The sequence below is a fragment of the Podarcis muralis genome, chromosome 2 (genome assembly GCF_964188315.1).
Source record: "Podarcis muralis chromosome 2, rPodMur119.hap1.1, whole genome shotgun sequence".
Taxonomy (NCBI): Eukaryota; Metazoa; Chordata; class Lepidosauria; order Squamata; family Lacertidae; genus Podarcis; species Podarcis muralis.
The window spans coordinates 35,904,094-35,919,612 of NC_135656.1; the positions used below are offsets into that span (position 1 = coordinate 35,904,094).

The 15,519-nt window shown below is 46.6% G+C and overlaps 2 protein-coding genes across 3 annotated transcripts in view; one reads left to right on the forward strand and one right to left on the reverse strand.

Moving 5' to 3' along the window:
- Positions 1 to 15,450, forward strand: part of SPHK1 (sphingosine kinase 1) — a 48,420-nt gene extending 32,970 nt beyond the window's left edge. The window contains exons 4-7 of the mRNA XM_028717010.2: positions 7,107 to 7,256; positions 8,788 to 8,882; positions 11,177 to 11,292; positions 14,198 to 15,450. Of these exons, the coding sequence (XP_028572843.2) occupies positions 7,107 to 7,256; positions 8,788 to 8,882; positions 11,177 to 11,292; positions 14,198 to 15,032 (1,196 nt within the window). The 3' untranslated portion in view covers positions 15,033 to 15,450. The remainder of the gene's footprint in view (positions 1 to 7,106; positions 7,257 to 8,787; positions 8,883 to 11,176; positions 11,293 to 14,197) is intronic.
- The window catches only part of UBE2O (ubiquitin conjugating enzyme E2 O), an 85,621-nt gene that overhangs the window by 1,743 nt on the left and 68,359 nt on the right, over positions 1 to 15,519 (reverse strand). The window contains exon 20 of one of the 2 annotated variants that reach the window (XM_028717009.2): positions 2,987 to 3,827. The exons of the other annotated variant lie outside the window; for it this stretch is intronic. Coding sequence (XP_028572842.2) covers positions 3,811 to 3,827 — 17 coding nt within the window. The 3' untranslated portion in view covers positions 2,987 to 3,810. Of the gene's footprint in view, positions 1 to 2,986; positions 3,828 to 15,519 lie in introns of those variants that run through there. 2 annotated transcript variants of the gene reach the window in all.

The following is a 15,519-nucleotide window of genomic DNA, read 5'->3' on the forward strand; positions in this document are numbered from 1 at the left end:
AGAACTGGCTGAGAGCAGACGCAGGTGGAATTGGCTTTGGTTTGTCAGGTGGCGAGTGTGAGTGCTTAATGAGTTTCCGGTTTTTGCTGCTGCTTTTTATCTGCTTTACACACCTCGGCTTGTTGGCTCCTGCTGGTGCCTGAGTTAATAGAAGTGTATGTGGGACCTGTGTTGATGGTTGTGCACCACTGGTAGCATTTTGGGCAGGGCAGGGCACAGGGAGAGAGTGATGGTGGGCCTCTGGTGAGCTTGTTAAGGGGAAGGGAAATTAGGCAGCTTTCTGCTATCTTCCCTTTCAGTTCATCCTCCAGTCTGAGAGATCCTGGTTGGCATGCCAGCAACCTGCCAGGTCCTTTGGTAGTCTTTCTGAATGTCAGGACCTGTGGCCAGGAAAACAAATGTCTGCCATCGAGGATTTGATTTGGGAGGAACACCCTGACCTGGCTGGTGTGACCGAGACCTGTTCGGATTAACCCAACTGTGGTTTATTGGTGAAGCAACAGCAACACTGGCTCAGCGAGCAGGTGGAGTTGAAGTAATCTCTTGTGGTGTCATCCCTCTTTTTTGCTCAGCTGTCTTCCCGTTTTGAGTGTCTAGTGGGTTATCAGGAGAGGCAAGGAGTTCTGCTGGTAGGGTTCCATTCATGCCACTATCTAAGAGTCTCTCTGCTGAGCTGCTGGTCTCAGGGGTGGCCCAGATATATTTTCTGGGGGATTCCAATGTACATCTCTGATGGTGAGGAAAACTCATTTCTTTGCCACCAAGCATATCTACACAGTGTCACCCAGCGGAGGTCCTCTCCCCTCAAGAAGCAGAAGGCCTTCAGCAATCTGGGCTGCAAAAAGGGTTGGTGGAACCTGTGGTTGCCCAGTGTAACTGTTTGCCAAACACATCACTGACGAATTCACCCTGATATGAGACCGAATTGGTCTTGGTTTCCCTAGTGGTTGAGGGGCCTGTGAGTCTGATGGCCCTTTTGGTTATCAATGGTGTTCAGCACCATCAATTATGGCAGGCATAGGCAAACTCAGCCCTCCAGATGTTTTGGGACTACAACTCCCATCATCTCTAGCTAGCAGGACCAGTGGTCAGGGATGATGGGAATTGTAGTCTCAAAACATCTGGAGGGCTGAGTTTGCCTATGCCTGAATTATGGTATCCTTTTGGGACTCCTTGGTGGACTTGGGGCATTGGACCATCTGTCTCCCAGTGGGTTAAATGCATAGAGATACGAAATAACCCTACAGCATGTTACCTAAAGTGTGTGTTTCTCCTCCAGCTGCTACCTTCTGGCAAAGGAGCAAAACCGGTCAGCTCCTGCACCTCAGCCAGATGTTCCAGACAGTGTGATAAGACTTAAGAGTGTTGGGGGTGGGGGTGGAGAGGGAAGCATCCCCCCTCTCTGTCTGTAAAGATTGATTCTGCCAGCTAAATCCATCTTTTTTCCATAATCAGGGCCAGAAGCCAGATTGAAAAGGATCAAGGAAAGAGCTGATACCGTACTTCCCACCTCCTCTTCCTCACTTTTAAGAGAACAGTAGACTCTGCTTTATTTCTCTCCCAGCCTCTAAAATAGCTTTTTAAAAATGCTTTGGATTTATGGAATGGATGCGGTCATCACACCAAACCCAGGAACAAGGGAAATAATTGCAGGGTGAACAAAGTTCCTATGGCATTCCAACAAATACAGGTGTTTCCTGGCTCTCTTTGCCCATGTCTGTGACCCCAGGAATGCCTGCATGCTTCTAAATTCGTCACTGCAAGATTATTGTTCATCTAGGCTAAATGCAAAACCTGAAGGCCCTTGACGGACGGGAGCAGCCACCTTCTTGTGCGCTCCAGGCAGTGTTCTCATTTTGCCGCAGAAACGATTGCTCACATCCCAGCACTCCCTGAGCAGCTTCTGCCAGTCTGAGTTACTTTTCTTTTTGTTATCGCCCTGAACACTCCCCAGTTTGTCAGCTACCTATTACCTGCACTGCACGGCCATCAACAGCCGCCTCCTTGACCTTGGTAATCTGTGGGCCCTAGGAGATAAATATGTCCCGGCATTGTGAACTATGAGCCTTGTGGCGGTTGGGGAGGGGGCAGGCTGAACTCTCCTCCCCAGTTCTGCACGGGAAGAAAAGGATTGAGGAAAATGGAGTGCGTGGTTTTCTTCTTGAGGGGTTAGCAAGATTTCACGCTCTTGAAAATGCAGCTTGAAAAACGTGATGATAGGCAGTGGAAGCTTAATCTTGGGGCTAGTCGCACCGTTTCATGGAGAGGTTTGTGGCTGGCTGTTATACAAAGCTTATACTTATTTAGCTGAGGAAGAACTGGGTCAAAAGCAGCGTTCTGGCTTTGCTTCCCACCTGCCTGCTGAAGTAAATGCATTCAGCACCAAGGGCAGGAGGTCCTGAAATCAAAGATGATGGCTACTTTAATGGAAGCTACTGGCACCAGCAGAATCTCTGCACTAGCTTTTAAAAATCATTGTTTCTAGTCCTCCCTGTTAAACTACTTCTGGAGAAAAACAGGTTTGGGGGACATGGGAGAGGGAAGGACCATGACTTAGCACTGCTTTGGACTCAACCCATCCTGTTTCCTTTGCACTGAAGGGAACAAGGTGGAACAAAGTAACCACAACGTAATTGCAGAAATTACAACAAGTTACGTAATTTTGCCTAAGTAGACAGCGAGATGAATAAGTTCATTTTTGGTGGAAGATGGACTGCAGCAGCATTGAAACAGTGCTGTGTGTGACACATAGTGGGTTGGAATGGAAAATGATGTCTTCTTCCATCCTGGTGAAGCCTATTGCCTCAATAGTGAAGGTAGAACAAGAGCCATCAGGTAGCTACTGATAGCTGTATCGTCCATCTCTTTGTCTAGTTGTCTTTTAAAGCCATCCAAGCTGTTGGCTACCACTACGCCTTTTACTACATCCTTTTAACTAAGAAGCAAAACCTCCCAAATTGAATAAAGACCCAGTCAGGAAAACGAGTAAACTTGATCTTTTTTTGCCAGTTCCATCTGTGGTTTGGCTTCCCCTTGGGACATGATAGCAGCTTCATTCGTAACAATCTGTATCAGGAAGACAAATGGGATGGACTCTTAAGCTTTAGGTGTGGGGTAGGCAGGCAGGAAGAAGGAAAGGATGCGAAGCCACAAGCATCAGTCTTCCGCTTCTGAATCATTCATGTAGCTCAGTTTCTCAGCATCGCATACTGTAGTCCTATTAAAATAACAGAAGCGGAGCCTGGGATGGCCCCGTTTTGCAGGGTAGCAGTCAAAAAGATCTAGCTAGCAGCCAACATGTTGGAAACTAATTGGCACGCATGGTTAATTGGGTCTGATGATACTTTCTGAAAGCAACTGTAGCTAGCCCTTAGCGTAGTTTCTGTGCCTGCTGCAGATGGGGGAAGGTGGTGATACTGACTTTCTTTTGGGAACTGATATAATTAACTGCGCTATAGATGACGAACAGGTAGTGGGGTTGGCTCCTGGTTCTTGTTGAAGAACGATGCCACACCTGCCTGACATTAAACCAGCCTGTGCATTCAGCTTGGTCAGTAGTTTTATTAGCTGTGCCAAAGATGTTATCTGAAATGAAGCATGAGAGCTCAAAGCACTGATGGCACATTTTAAAGCACAGCTTTTATTTCCTTATGTTGGTGTTGTCCCTACGAAACCTTTGACATGGTTTCCGAGAGTCCCTCTGCTCTCCTTCTCCACGTGTTCAGTACCTAAGCTGTGTACACATCATCAGCTTTAAACAGAGCTAGGTCATACATTTTCTCATTCAAAGCTGGCTTGGGTGAAAGGACATCAGAACATAGCATTTCCTAAGAAACAACAACTTAGATACAGCATAAATATGGATTTTGACCAATGTTGTGTGTACACTGCTTCCCAAACCAGCAGCGAGAACTCGCTGGATGCAGAGTAAACAACAGTCTATCCTTTTTGGGGTCTCATCTACCTGAGAGACGTTTTGCTTGATGTTCCCCAAGGGTGGCATTTCACAATTGAAATGCGCTACTTCAAAGGCATTTGAATTGGGAGTTACTTCCACCAGCCCCATCCGCCTCTTTTAATTTGTTCCAGAGAACTTCATAACTAGCACCATCTCTCATCACAGCCCATTCCAACACCCAGCAAAAATATTTTAATTTTCCTACTTACTTCCTTTCCTGCTTGCCAATCATGCATCATGTGAGACCCACAATACGCAATAGGAAGGGGGAAGAGAGAATAGGGTGTGTTTGTGCAGGAAATTTTTTTGCATCATTTGTGCTGAGGTATCTGCTGGCTCTGATTGCTGAGCCAGTCTACAGAACAGTGAGACTGGAAAGTTGATAACTGGGTGGACTACATTGTGAGAAATCCTCTTTATGCCAGAGCATACAGGGGGAAGAGCAAGGTGGTCTTGGTTCATTGGAGGCATAAGGTGAATGGTGAACTTGAAGAGCATGGCAAGTGGCTCACTGCAAGGAGTAATGAACGTTGAAGGTATTTCCTCCCATTGAGGAGAAGCACATTACCTTTTTCTTTTTTTCTTTTAATTGCCCTACCATTCTGCATAAAAAGTCTTCAGGTCAACTCAGAACAATGTAAACAATTAAACAGCAAAAAACAACACCACCCCGTCAAAATAACTAAGAGCAGCCGAAAATCTGCTGGAGAGATTTATGGCTCAGGTCCATCCAGTATTCTTTTTTAAAAAAAAAAAACGTTTTAAGTATTTTCCAGTATGTACAATTGTGTCACAGCCTTTATTCCTTTTTTAAAAATAAAGCAAAATCCTAACAAGTCCTTTCCCACCTGGGAATAGGTAGTTAGAAATTCTATTTCTAAGCTGGGGAGCCAAGAGATTGATTTACCACCCAGTGGGACTCTCACCCTGCCCTAGCCATCTGTTTTGGTGGGTGAGAGGGAGGCAATTTGCACCAGTTGCAAGGGGTTACAGACCTGATACTTAAGATGAAAATTTGTAAAGGTAAAGGTAAAGAGACTCCTGACAATTAAGTCTAGTCACGAATGACTCTGGGGTTGTGGCGCTCATCTTGCTTTGAAGGCCGAGGGAGCTGGCGTTTGTCCGCTTCCGCAGACAGTTTTTCTGGGTCATGTGGCCAGCACGACCCGCTTCTGGCAAAATCAGAGCAGTGCACGGAAACACCATTTACCTTCCTGCCGGAGCGGTACCTATTTATCTACTTGCACCCTGTGCTTTGGAACTGCTGTGTTGGCAGGAGCTGGGACCGAACAATGGGAACTCACTCCGTCACGGGGATTCGAACTGCCAACCTTTTGATCGGCAAGCCTAAGCGGCACAGGGGTTTAACCCACAGCTCCACCCGCGTCCCTTTGTAGACCAGTGCGAATAATAATTAAAAGATAATTTATTTAACATCTGTAATACTCTCCCCTCCCGTGGTTGGCAACAGCACCTACCTGACTGCTCTAGGCAATAGGCATTGGTCGGAAGGAAAAGGGACCGAGGAGTTCCTTCACCCCTCTCTCAGAATTCTGCCTAATAACAGGCTGCATGCACACCATAAATTTAAAGCACATTCTCCCTTCCAGAACAAAGAATCCGGGGAACTTTAGTTTGGTAAGTGTGCAGGGAACCGTTCCCAGGATCCTTTAGGGGGTGCTTAAAATGTATGTTGTGTAGATATGCATAGCTGCATCTTTCAGTCTTCATCTATTTGCTAGGATTTGCTGGTGTTGCATGCCGCTGAGTGACCGTTCCTTTCATAGGAAAATAGGTTGCTGGTTGCAAAGTGCTGTTGCACTAATGGACAGCTTGCAGGCTTCCCAGATGCATCTGGTTGGCCACTGTGAGCATAGGATGTTGGACTAGATGGGCCATTGGTCTGATTCAACAGGCTTGTCTTAGGTTATTTTGTTCTTGTGACCTCTCCTTAATGGGAGTTAACTGAACACACCACCCAGAATTTGAGAAACTGATTCCCACCTCCACCCTCAAAGGAAGAGGCCTGATGTATGGCAGGGCAGGCGGTGGGCAGAATCTATTGGTCAGTCTTCCTTTGTAAACCATCCACAGGTTGCTGTCTCTCAGTTGCTGAAATAAAGTTGACAGGGAACCCAGTAGTGTATTTCTTCTGTGAAGGGGTTGTGAGCGCCATTTTGGTGCAGACCACAATTCCCAATGAGGTCAGGAAAGGAGGTCTGTAGTATTTTCTCCCCCAAAGGAAACCAAAGCTGAGCCTTGCTATCCTTGAAACATCTTTGCACATGGGAAGGTTGGGAGTGTGCAACAGGGAGAAGAGTTTTGCCTCCATTCCTGATGGTTGCATCTGCTTCTCCATTTAATTTCATTTATTCATTGTTTAAACTCTGGAACTCGGCTTGAGTGGTCAAGCAAATGAAAATATGTGGAATTTTTATTTATTTATGTATAAGGCCAGAATAAGAAAAGTAGAGGTAGAAGCCTTAGTCCATGATGCTACACCCTTGTGCAAATTAATTGAAACAATGTAGTTTCAATTTTTTTATTGTATAAAACTCAAATATAAATGTACAAAACTCACATATACGTACATTGGTAACCGATATGACCACTGCTATTTTTAAGCAGCATTTGAACACGGTTTGGCATGGAGTCTACTAGTTTTGGACAGTCACTGTTGATTTTTGGATCCCTGTACCACACTTGAATCAGCATCTGAATGAGCTTCTGCATAGTCGTACAGTCTACAGCACGGAGGTGACTTTTGCATATAGCCCACAAATTCTCAATGGGATTTACGTCCGGGGAATTCCCTGGCCAATCAAGTACCTGTATTTGCTGCTCTGTCATGAATTTCTTCACCACTTTTGATGTGTGACAGGGGGCTAGGTCCTGCTTCAATATCCCAGTACCATCAGGATACCTCTTTTCCAGCTCTGGAATAACTCTCTTGTAGAACCTCAATATATTGTGGTGAGCGCATCATTCCTTCTATTGGCTACAGGCTTCCAACACCATAATGATTAACTCACTTTTCGTGTTTGTTTTGAGTACAGGATTACGAGTAAGATAGAAAACATGCTTTGTTTCAATTAATTTGCACAAGGGTGCAATTCCTGATCTCCCCATCTCTGTTGTCTCTGTGCAGAAGCCACCTTTGGGCTACTCTCCCGGCCCTGCCAGGTGATGGTGTTGCTGAATCCACGCAGCGGGTCAGGCCGGGCCCTGCAGCTATTCAAGTCCCAAGTGCAGCCGATGCTGACGGAAGCCAACATCGGATTCAGCATGTTTATAACTGGTAAGTCTTGTGCCTGAACAAGGCCACCGTGGAAACTGCAGTCTCTCTCTGCAGAGGCCAATGCATGTCCCAAGATGGCTGGAGCCCCACAAAAGTGGTTGTGCTCAAACTTTTATGTACAGCTCTGCTCTGACACCCACCCACCCCTGTGATATTGCTGGCACTGCCAAACTGGAGGACACTCCTTTGCTCAACTGTAGCTAATATTCTAAGGCAGCCTTCCCCAATCTGGTTGGACTCCCAACTCTCGCCACCCCCTGCCAGCCTGGCTGATGGTCGGGATCTGGAGAGCAGCAGGCTGGGGAAAGCTGATCTAGGAGCATCACAGCCTGCCCCGTTTAACTACAGTGCCACCTACGTGTGAACAGAAGAGTTAAAATGCAGGTATAGGCTTGAGAAGGCTCAAATCTTGCATTTTTTGCAGGGAAAGGAAACCCAAATAACTCTTCCCTCCAGCCCAGCTCAGGTTGACCCTTTTCTGCAGAGTGTTGCTTTGTGAGCGTGGCTGTGATTTCACTGATTTCAAAGTGCAGCAAACTTTGCTGTAAAGGTTTGGCTGATCCTGTTCATCCCATTCCAAGAAGGGATGGGAAGAGAGAACAACTCCTTGTTACACACATTTTTTGAGATGCCCATCCCCTTCAGTTCGTAACCTAATTCGATGAAACATTGCTTCAAACCAGCTTGCCATTTCCATCAAATAGGATTGGCACAGGTAGCATTCCACCTGACTTCAAATGATGGCCAGGGAGAACATATTTTGCCACCTGTTGGAGATAGGATTGTCCTGCCTCACCTGCAGTGTGAAGTATGGTCCTTCTGTCAACTATCTCTGCCCGCTTCCCCCCGCCCAATCAAATTTGTTTTGCTTTTCTCAATTTTGTGTGTGTGTGTGGGCGGGAGAGAGAAATGTCATTTCCAGAAGGCTGAATGGACTAGTCCAAGAGGTTCATTCTACTTTTTAGTTCTATTTCCCTTCTTGGTAAAGGTTTAGCCAAGAGTAAGGCAAGAGTAAGGTCCTGCCAACCTAGCAGTTCGAAAGCATGTCAAAGTGCAAGTAGATAAATAGGTACTGCTCCAGCGGGAAGGTAAAGGGCGTTTCGTGTGCTGCTCTGGTTCACCAGAAGCGGCTTAGTCATGCTGGTCACATGACCCGGAAGCTGTACACTGGCTCCCTCGGCCAATAAAGCGAGATGAGCACCGCAACCCCAGAGTCGGCCATGACTGGACCTAATGGTCAGGGGTCCCTTTACCTTTAAGGCACGAGGAGGATGATTAACACAGTTCTCTGTGTGTAAGAATGTGCATTCTCAGCTCTTCCTGACAGGGAATGCTCACTGCCACACTCCTGATAGCCGTTGGCTCCACTTTCCACAACAATAATACTGCCAGCCTGTATGTGAGGGGACAGTAGTCAGTGGTGGACAGATGGCATTTCCTGCCCTCCCCAAGGAACCCTTAGAGGATGCAAAACTATATCCCCCTGGGACATAACATACAAGTCATACATGCTCATTGTCTTTGTTGCTAGAGAAGAACAATCACGCTTGGGATCTGGTGAGGAAGACGGACTTATCCATGTACAGCGCCTTGGTCATTATGGCTGGAGACGGCTTGCTATATGAGGTAAGCGGGGCAAGTGGGATTTGGCTAACTATGGGCTCCCTTGCCTGTTGTGTCATAGCACCACAGTGCACCTCCCATCACCAAAGACCGGATGCTGCCCAAGGTGGGCCCATGTTTAATGGTTGTAAAGGATTTTGCTACTTATTCCGATGAGACCTTCCGGCCCACTGCAGTGCAAAGTGTCTGGGAAGGGGACTGTACTTTGGAAGTGGGTGAGAACTGGCAAGGGTTTCAAATCCAGTCTTAGACAGTGAAAGTCTGCAGGTCACAGTTCTCCCACTGTCTTGCGGTTGTTGAAATGTCCTCCTCCTGCTGCACAGTGGGAAACTGGTACGGGAACCCAATTCCATATTGACTCTGGTAAGTGTATGGCAGCACTGGCCAGAAAGGATTTAAATTGGAAGGAGGTTGTAAAAATAAATGAGGGAAGGCCTCTGATTTATGTTTGCAAATTTCATATGGGTAGTTTTAAAAATGTGGAAACTAATGCCTAACATTGACTTCAATTCACATTAAATATTTGCGTGTTTCCCTTCTCCCACCAAAGTTTGAACCTTTGGTACTGGACCAGTTTGATTTGGATTCATGTTGCATGCAATCAAAGAATAAAACCATATCAAACTTTCAACCTTTTCTTTAAAAAGAGTTGTGGAAAATTTCTGTATGGTTGCAGGTTGTGCTGCACAAGGCAAAATCTAGTAGTTTCTGCTTCAGAAACTGATAGAATATCCACTCCCCCACCCTTTTTTCTTAAAGGGTCTTCCCAGTTTCCATGGCTATGGAAAGATATTTGAGAACAATAAGCAGCCTGCTAATGGCGAAGTGATCCAAAAGTTGCAATGTTCAATAGAAGTGCAGCTTAAATGCAGGTTCTGATGCAGAACTCTAAGATGCTTCTGTGTTCATGTTTTGTGAATGTGGAGTGTATATGGTTTCCATTGGAGGGTTCAATCCAAGCATTTGACTGCAGGGTCATTCCATATCAAGAGATCCAACTTCTTTACTTCATGTCATCCAATTTTCTTAATATTTTGTATGCACACTTGTTGAATGATCAAAACTAAGTTGAGATACATCAAATTTGGTTACATATGTATTTTGTTGCAATGTTCATGAAGTACTAACAATAATTCTTTCAAAGCCTGTGTTCTATAACGCAACAACAAGCTATCATTCTGTTTTAGAACACATTTTTAAAAGAAAAGCCTGGCTAGCTTTTCAGATACCTTTTAATTACATAACTTTCTAAAGAAAAGCCTGAATTAACTGATATTATAGTCTGAAGTCTTGTTTCTTCTGTTATATTTTACTCCAAGAAGACCCATTTATCCTAAATAGAAGCCAGTAAGGCAGACATGTATGTACAAAATCTTTCCCCCCAGTGTGATCTCATGATGAAATATTGCAGGTAGATCTTAGAAATATGAAATAAGCAATATTTTTTTGAAAATCCATAATCCTATTAATTTTTAATCACTTTTTAAAATTTGGTAACTTACTTTAAATTTTAAATCTAAGTCCAACTTGTGACATATCATATTAAACCCCATGAAGTTCTGAAGAGATTGGTGTTCTTGGCTTTGATGTATCTTAGTGCTGGGCTTAGCTTTTAAGGTTTTTGTGTAGTCTGACAAGGCCAAAATTGTCAATTTTTTGAAATTTCAGGCCCTCATAACTCAAAAATGGGATGAGATAAAAAGCTAAATTTTTAGATTTAAATTTAGTTTTGATCATTCAACAAGAGTACAAACCATTCAGAAAAATGGATAACATGAGGTAACAAAGTTGGATCACTTGATATGGAATGACCCTGCAGTGAATTGAAAGCTTGACTATTTGAACTGGTAGAAGTTAGGTATGATCAGCCTTCCAATGACAGAATGCTCTGACAAGAGTTTGGGGATAGCTTGACTGAACTCTCACCTGTAGCATATTCTTTATTACTGTCCTCTCATTTCAAATAATGTAACTACGAGGTGTGCCTGGAACACACACTCCTCTAATAACACAATCCTGTGCTTGACCAAGCAGAATCGAGTCCCATTGAATTCGGTGAGATGTACTCTTAGAGAGGTGTGTATAAAGCAGCAGGTTTTGCATGCAGATTTTCAGAGTTTGAATTGCAATACCTCTGTGTACATAACCTAAGGCCTGACCCCTAAGACTGGAGTCTTAAATGGACTGGCCACTTCTGTGCTGCCCAAGCCAAGTCAGAGGTGGAAAAAAAAAAACCCTCGTTCCCTTGTCCTTTCCTTTCCAGTAAGCCTTTTTGCTACCACGTGTATTTTTTGTAGGTGATAAATGGACTGATGGAGCGCCCCGACTGGGAATCTGCTATCCAGAAGCCTCTTGCCATCCTCCCAGGGGGTTCTGGGAATGCCCTGGCTGCTTCTCTCAATCACTACACGAGGTAAGGCATCACCGGCGGTTAGACCCGTGCCAACTCTGCATGTGTGTTTCCAGTGCCGGCCCTACCATCAGGCAGGGGGAGGTGGCTGTCTCAAGTGAATGCTGTGGGTCAAGGAGAAGCAGTGGCAAGGTGCTGGGGGAGGACAGGGTTGAGTGTACCACACAGCTTGCCCTGCACCTACTAGCCTGTTGTCCTCAGGTGAAATGGAGGATTCTGTTTCCTCTCCAATGCTGGGGGCAGATTCACCCGCCAGCTTTGCTGGCTTTGGCGCTAACAAATTGTGGACACCCACTTGGCTTATGGCACATGCTGAACTGGTGGTGTGCAGGTACCACTACCAGCAGAATCCTATTTGTGCACACCTGGTTTTACAATTGGCTAAAAGCATGAAATTGTGTGTGTGTGTGTGTGTGTGTGGTGGCACCAGCACATGGCTGATTTCTAGCAGCCAACACAGTTATGTTGAGCTCCAAGCAATGTTGGGAGTTTCCAGAACAACCCCTCCACTTTCTCTCTTAACACTGAATTATCTTTCTTTTGTTAATCTAAAATTTATGGTGTTTAAAAAGATGCAGGAGCCCCAATACAGTTCCCACATTGGAGGAAAACATGAAAGGTGGGTCATGGGGCAGCATGATTTCAAAGGCTACATAGGGTGAGAGTGAGCAAAGGGCATCTCCTGCTCTCATCCAAAAAGCCAGCCCACATTCCACACTGAGTGCTCAGGGCTGTATATGAGCACTGAGTGGTTAAGTAAAAACAGATCCTGCATGAAGGCTAAGTTGTGTGGTGCAATGGTAAGCTGCAGAGTTGCAGATATCCTTTTGCAGGCTTCTGTTCTGCAAAGAAGGGCAAGGAGGCATTCAGAAAACCGAAACTCTATGGGAACCCCCAGTCTTCTGCTCATTCTAACATTCTACCAGGCTTGCAGCTGGACCAAGATTGGTACCTGCCCCTGCCCTGTTTATTGCACCTCTTTCTGCTTAGTGGGGCTGGCAAGGCAGCTGCACTTGACAGACTTCGCTTGACAGCCAATGGTGTCTTGTAATCTCCTACCACTGCTGTCAAAGAGGAAGGGCATCAGGGGGACAATGTGCATTCACAAAAGAAGCTTAATTACAAGTCCTCAGCTCAGGTTTCGATCCGCTCCCTGCAATCGCAACCAAGATCCCCCAGCCCTGGCCTCTGCCCCTTCCACAGCTGGCCACCTTTCCCATCTGCTCTGTGACTAATCCTCATTTCTTAGTGGGCTTCATCTTGAGGAGGGAGGGGAGAGGCAATGAGGTGGGTTGAGGGTGTCGCTAATGGGCGTTTCTCTCCCTGTCCTGCTGGCTCAGCCACCTGGCTCCTGCACCCCAACTAACGCTGCTGCGTAATTCTCAGGGAAATAAGGCTTTGAGAGCATATCTGGGCCCAGTCCAAGAGAGCAAAGCAAGTCATGCTTAGGCCTTGCTCCGACACTGACACAGGGGTAACCAAGCTGGTGCCTTCCAGATGTTGCAAAAACCACTTCAGGCCCACCATCTTGCTTGCTCTTCTTAAAAGTTAAACAGTGTGGCTTTGCTCACCCTTCATATCTTATTGTAGGGGGATCTACAGCCCCTTTGGGGATGAAGGATTTTGTACAGTAACAACACTAAATAGCAGCAGGGGGAATTACAGGGTGTATAGCTCATCTGTAAAGCATGTGATTCTCATAGAAAATGCCCTATGTTCAATTCCTGACCTCTCCAGGCAACACTGGGGAAGGCTCCTACCTTGAAACCTTGCAGAAAATAGTGAGCTAAACAGACCAAACCTCTGATATCCTCTGTATGGAAGCCTAGTTTTCTCCTGCCACAAAAGCGGCAACACTGACCTCTCCCTCCCTATTGGTTTTCAGTAGATGTCGTGAATCAGATGCCTGGAAGATGTTTAAGCACTTGATAATGGATATAAACATTCAGTTATAAAACCTAGCACTGTAGAAACTCTTCTTTGGAGCATTCTTTTTTTACCCTGATCTTCCACCAATGCGGTTCCCAGAGCCACATTCATGAAATTGTCCTTTTATACTGCAAGCCTGCTGGTAGGGGCTAAGGGGGAAACCAGCAAACCCAGGCAGTAGTTCTGTAGTCTGTATAATGAACGGCTTGAATGGAAATGCTTCAGGGTCAAGAACAGGTCAAGTGGAGCTAGTTTCTCCGCAGAGCCGATGCCCTTGGCCCTGCTTCCCATCCTTCCCACTGCTGCCTCTAGGTGTGTCTTTGCCCCAAAGGCACATCAGCTAAGAAGCCATAATGGGACACCCACAAATCGCTACTTGTGGGGGGAGCACTTTTGATGATTCATGTTGGTGGGGAAGAGTCCAGTGCCCTCTGGTCACTCTAGCTAGTCTCAGCTGATGAAACCTGACAGCTGCAATATGGCGCTGCTCCCTTGTCCATCTGCTGCTGCATCCCAGGCCCACCTTTTTTCATGCGGCTACAAGGGGCTGTTGGGAAAACGGGCCGCCTATAGAATGCTTATCATGAACACCTTGAGAGAACAGAACCCTGATACTGTGATTGCTGTGTGATGACTTAACCATACAGTGCCAGTTTCGCTTCAGCTGACTCCCACACCAGAGGTCGCCTCCTCTGGCCATTCCAGCATGGGAGGCGGTGGTGGCTCAGGGATGGCATTGGGCTTACCTGCATGATTGTACTGGCAACACGCAAGGACACCAAAACAGCAGTCCAAAAACTGTTTTGTCCCAGCCCAGACCCTGTGGAAGAGGAAGGTAAATTGGACCTTTGCCTTTCAGGAGAGGAGACCTTTTGTGCAACCACTTCTTTATTTGACCATATTCCAGCTCCAGCTACCCTTGGGCTGGCCCCTTCCATGCCACTGTTTTCATGCACTCCCTTTCTTTCTCCTGTTGCAGCAAGGGCCACTTCAACAAGGAGGAGCTGCTCATGAACTGCACTTACTTCCTCTGCAAAGGCCTGCACGCCCCCATGGATCTCATGTCCCTCCACACGGCTTCAGGCAAGCGACTCTTCTCCTTCCTGAGCTTCGGCTGGGGCTTCATCTCTGATGTGGACATTGCCAGCGAGAGGTACCGCAAGCTGGGAGGCGCCCGCTTCACCGTGGGCACGTTCCAGCTCCTGACGACGCTCCAGGTCTACAAGGGCCGCCTCTCCTACCTGCCCTGCGACACCCAGAGCCCCAGCCCTGGCTCTTCACCCTCTGCGGTGGGACATGGCTCCCCATCAGCGCTGCACTCCGAACAGTTCTCCTTCAGCAGCAAGAAGTCCCTATACAGCTTCTTCCCGTCGGTCTCTTCGTGCGACAGCAGCAAGAGCTGTTTGCTCGAGGACTCCTTGCTGGTACCCTTTGAGCAGCCCGTTCCTGAGCACTGGACTGTAGCCCCGGAGGAGGAGTTTGTCTCCATCATTTGCATCCAACACTCCCACCTGGGAGCAGACCTCCTGTTGGCCCCCCAAGCCAAGCTGTACGATGATGCCATCCACCTCTTCTACGTCACGGCGGGGGTCTCCCGGTTTTCCATGGTCAAGTTTTTCATGGCCATGGATAAAGGGACGCACCTGGATCTCAACAGCCCCTACCTCCACTATGTGCCTATCAAAGCTTTTCGGCTCGAGCCCCTGGTGCGCAAGGGCTCCATGACTGTGGATGGGGAAGTGCTGCCCTGTGAACCCGTGCAAGGTCAAATGCACAGGCGGCTTGCCCGCGTTATCAGTAGCACAGGGAGTTGAAGGGGGGGCGGGGTGGGAGGACCCCCGATGCTGCACATCATCAACACTGTCTCTGGCAGGGATAATTCTCAGGGGAAACTTGGCTTGCAGAGCAATTTTTTGAAACTACAACACAAGTAATGGTGGAGTCGGTCCTCCACCATAAGACTCTCACTCTTCCCTGCAGTTTCAATGTCTTCCTGCTCTGCACTGCCCAGAGGAAGAGATGAAGCAGGTCTCCAAACCATAGCTCTGTTTTGCCTCTCCATCCAATATCAAACCTTCTATGCACACCAACTGCGGCTGAAGCAGAGAACCTGCTGTCATCCCAATGCAGTGGCTACGTGAATAAAAATGCCTCAGTCCAATGCCACTTTGGGGACCACTTTTAATCCTCTTGTAATTTTTTAAAAAATAAACTCTCTCACACACACCCAAAGTTGTATGTAGCAGCAGATTATATTCTTAAGGAGAGATGGAATAAAGATTAGTGCTCTTTTTCTTTTGG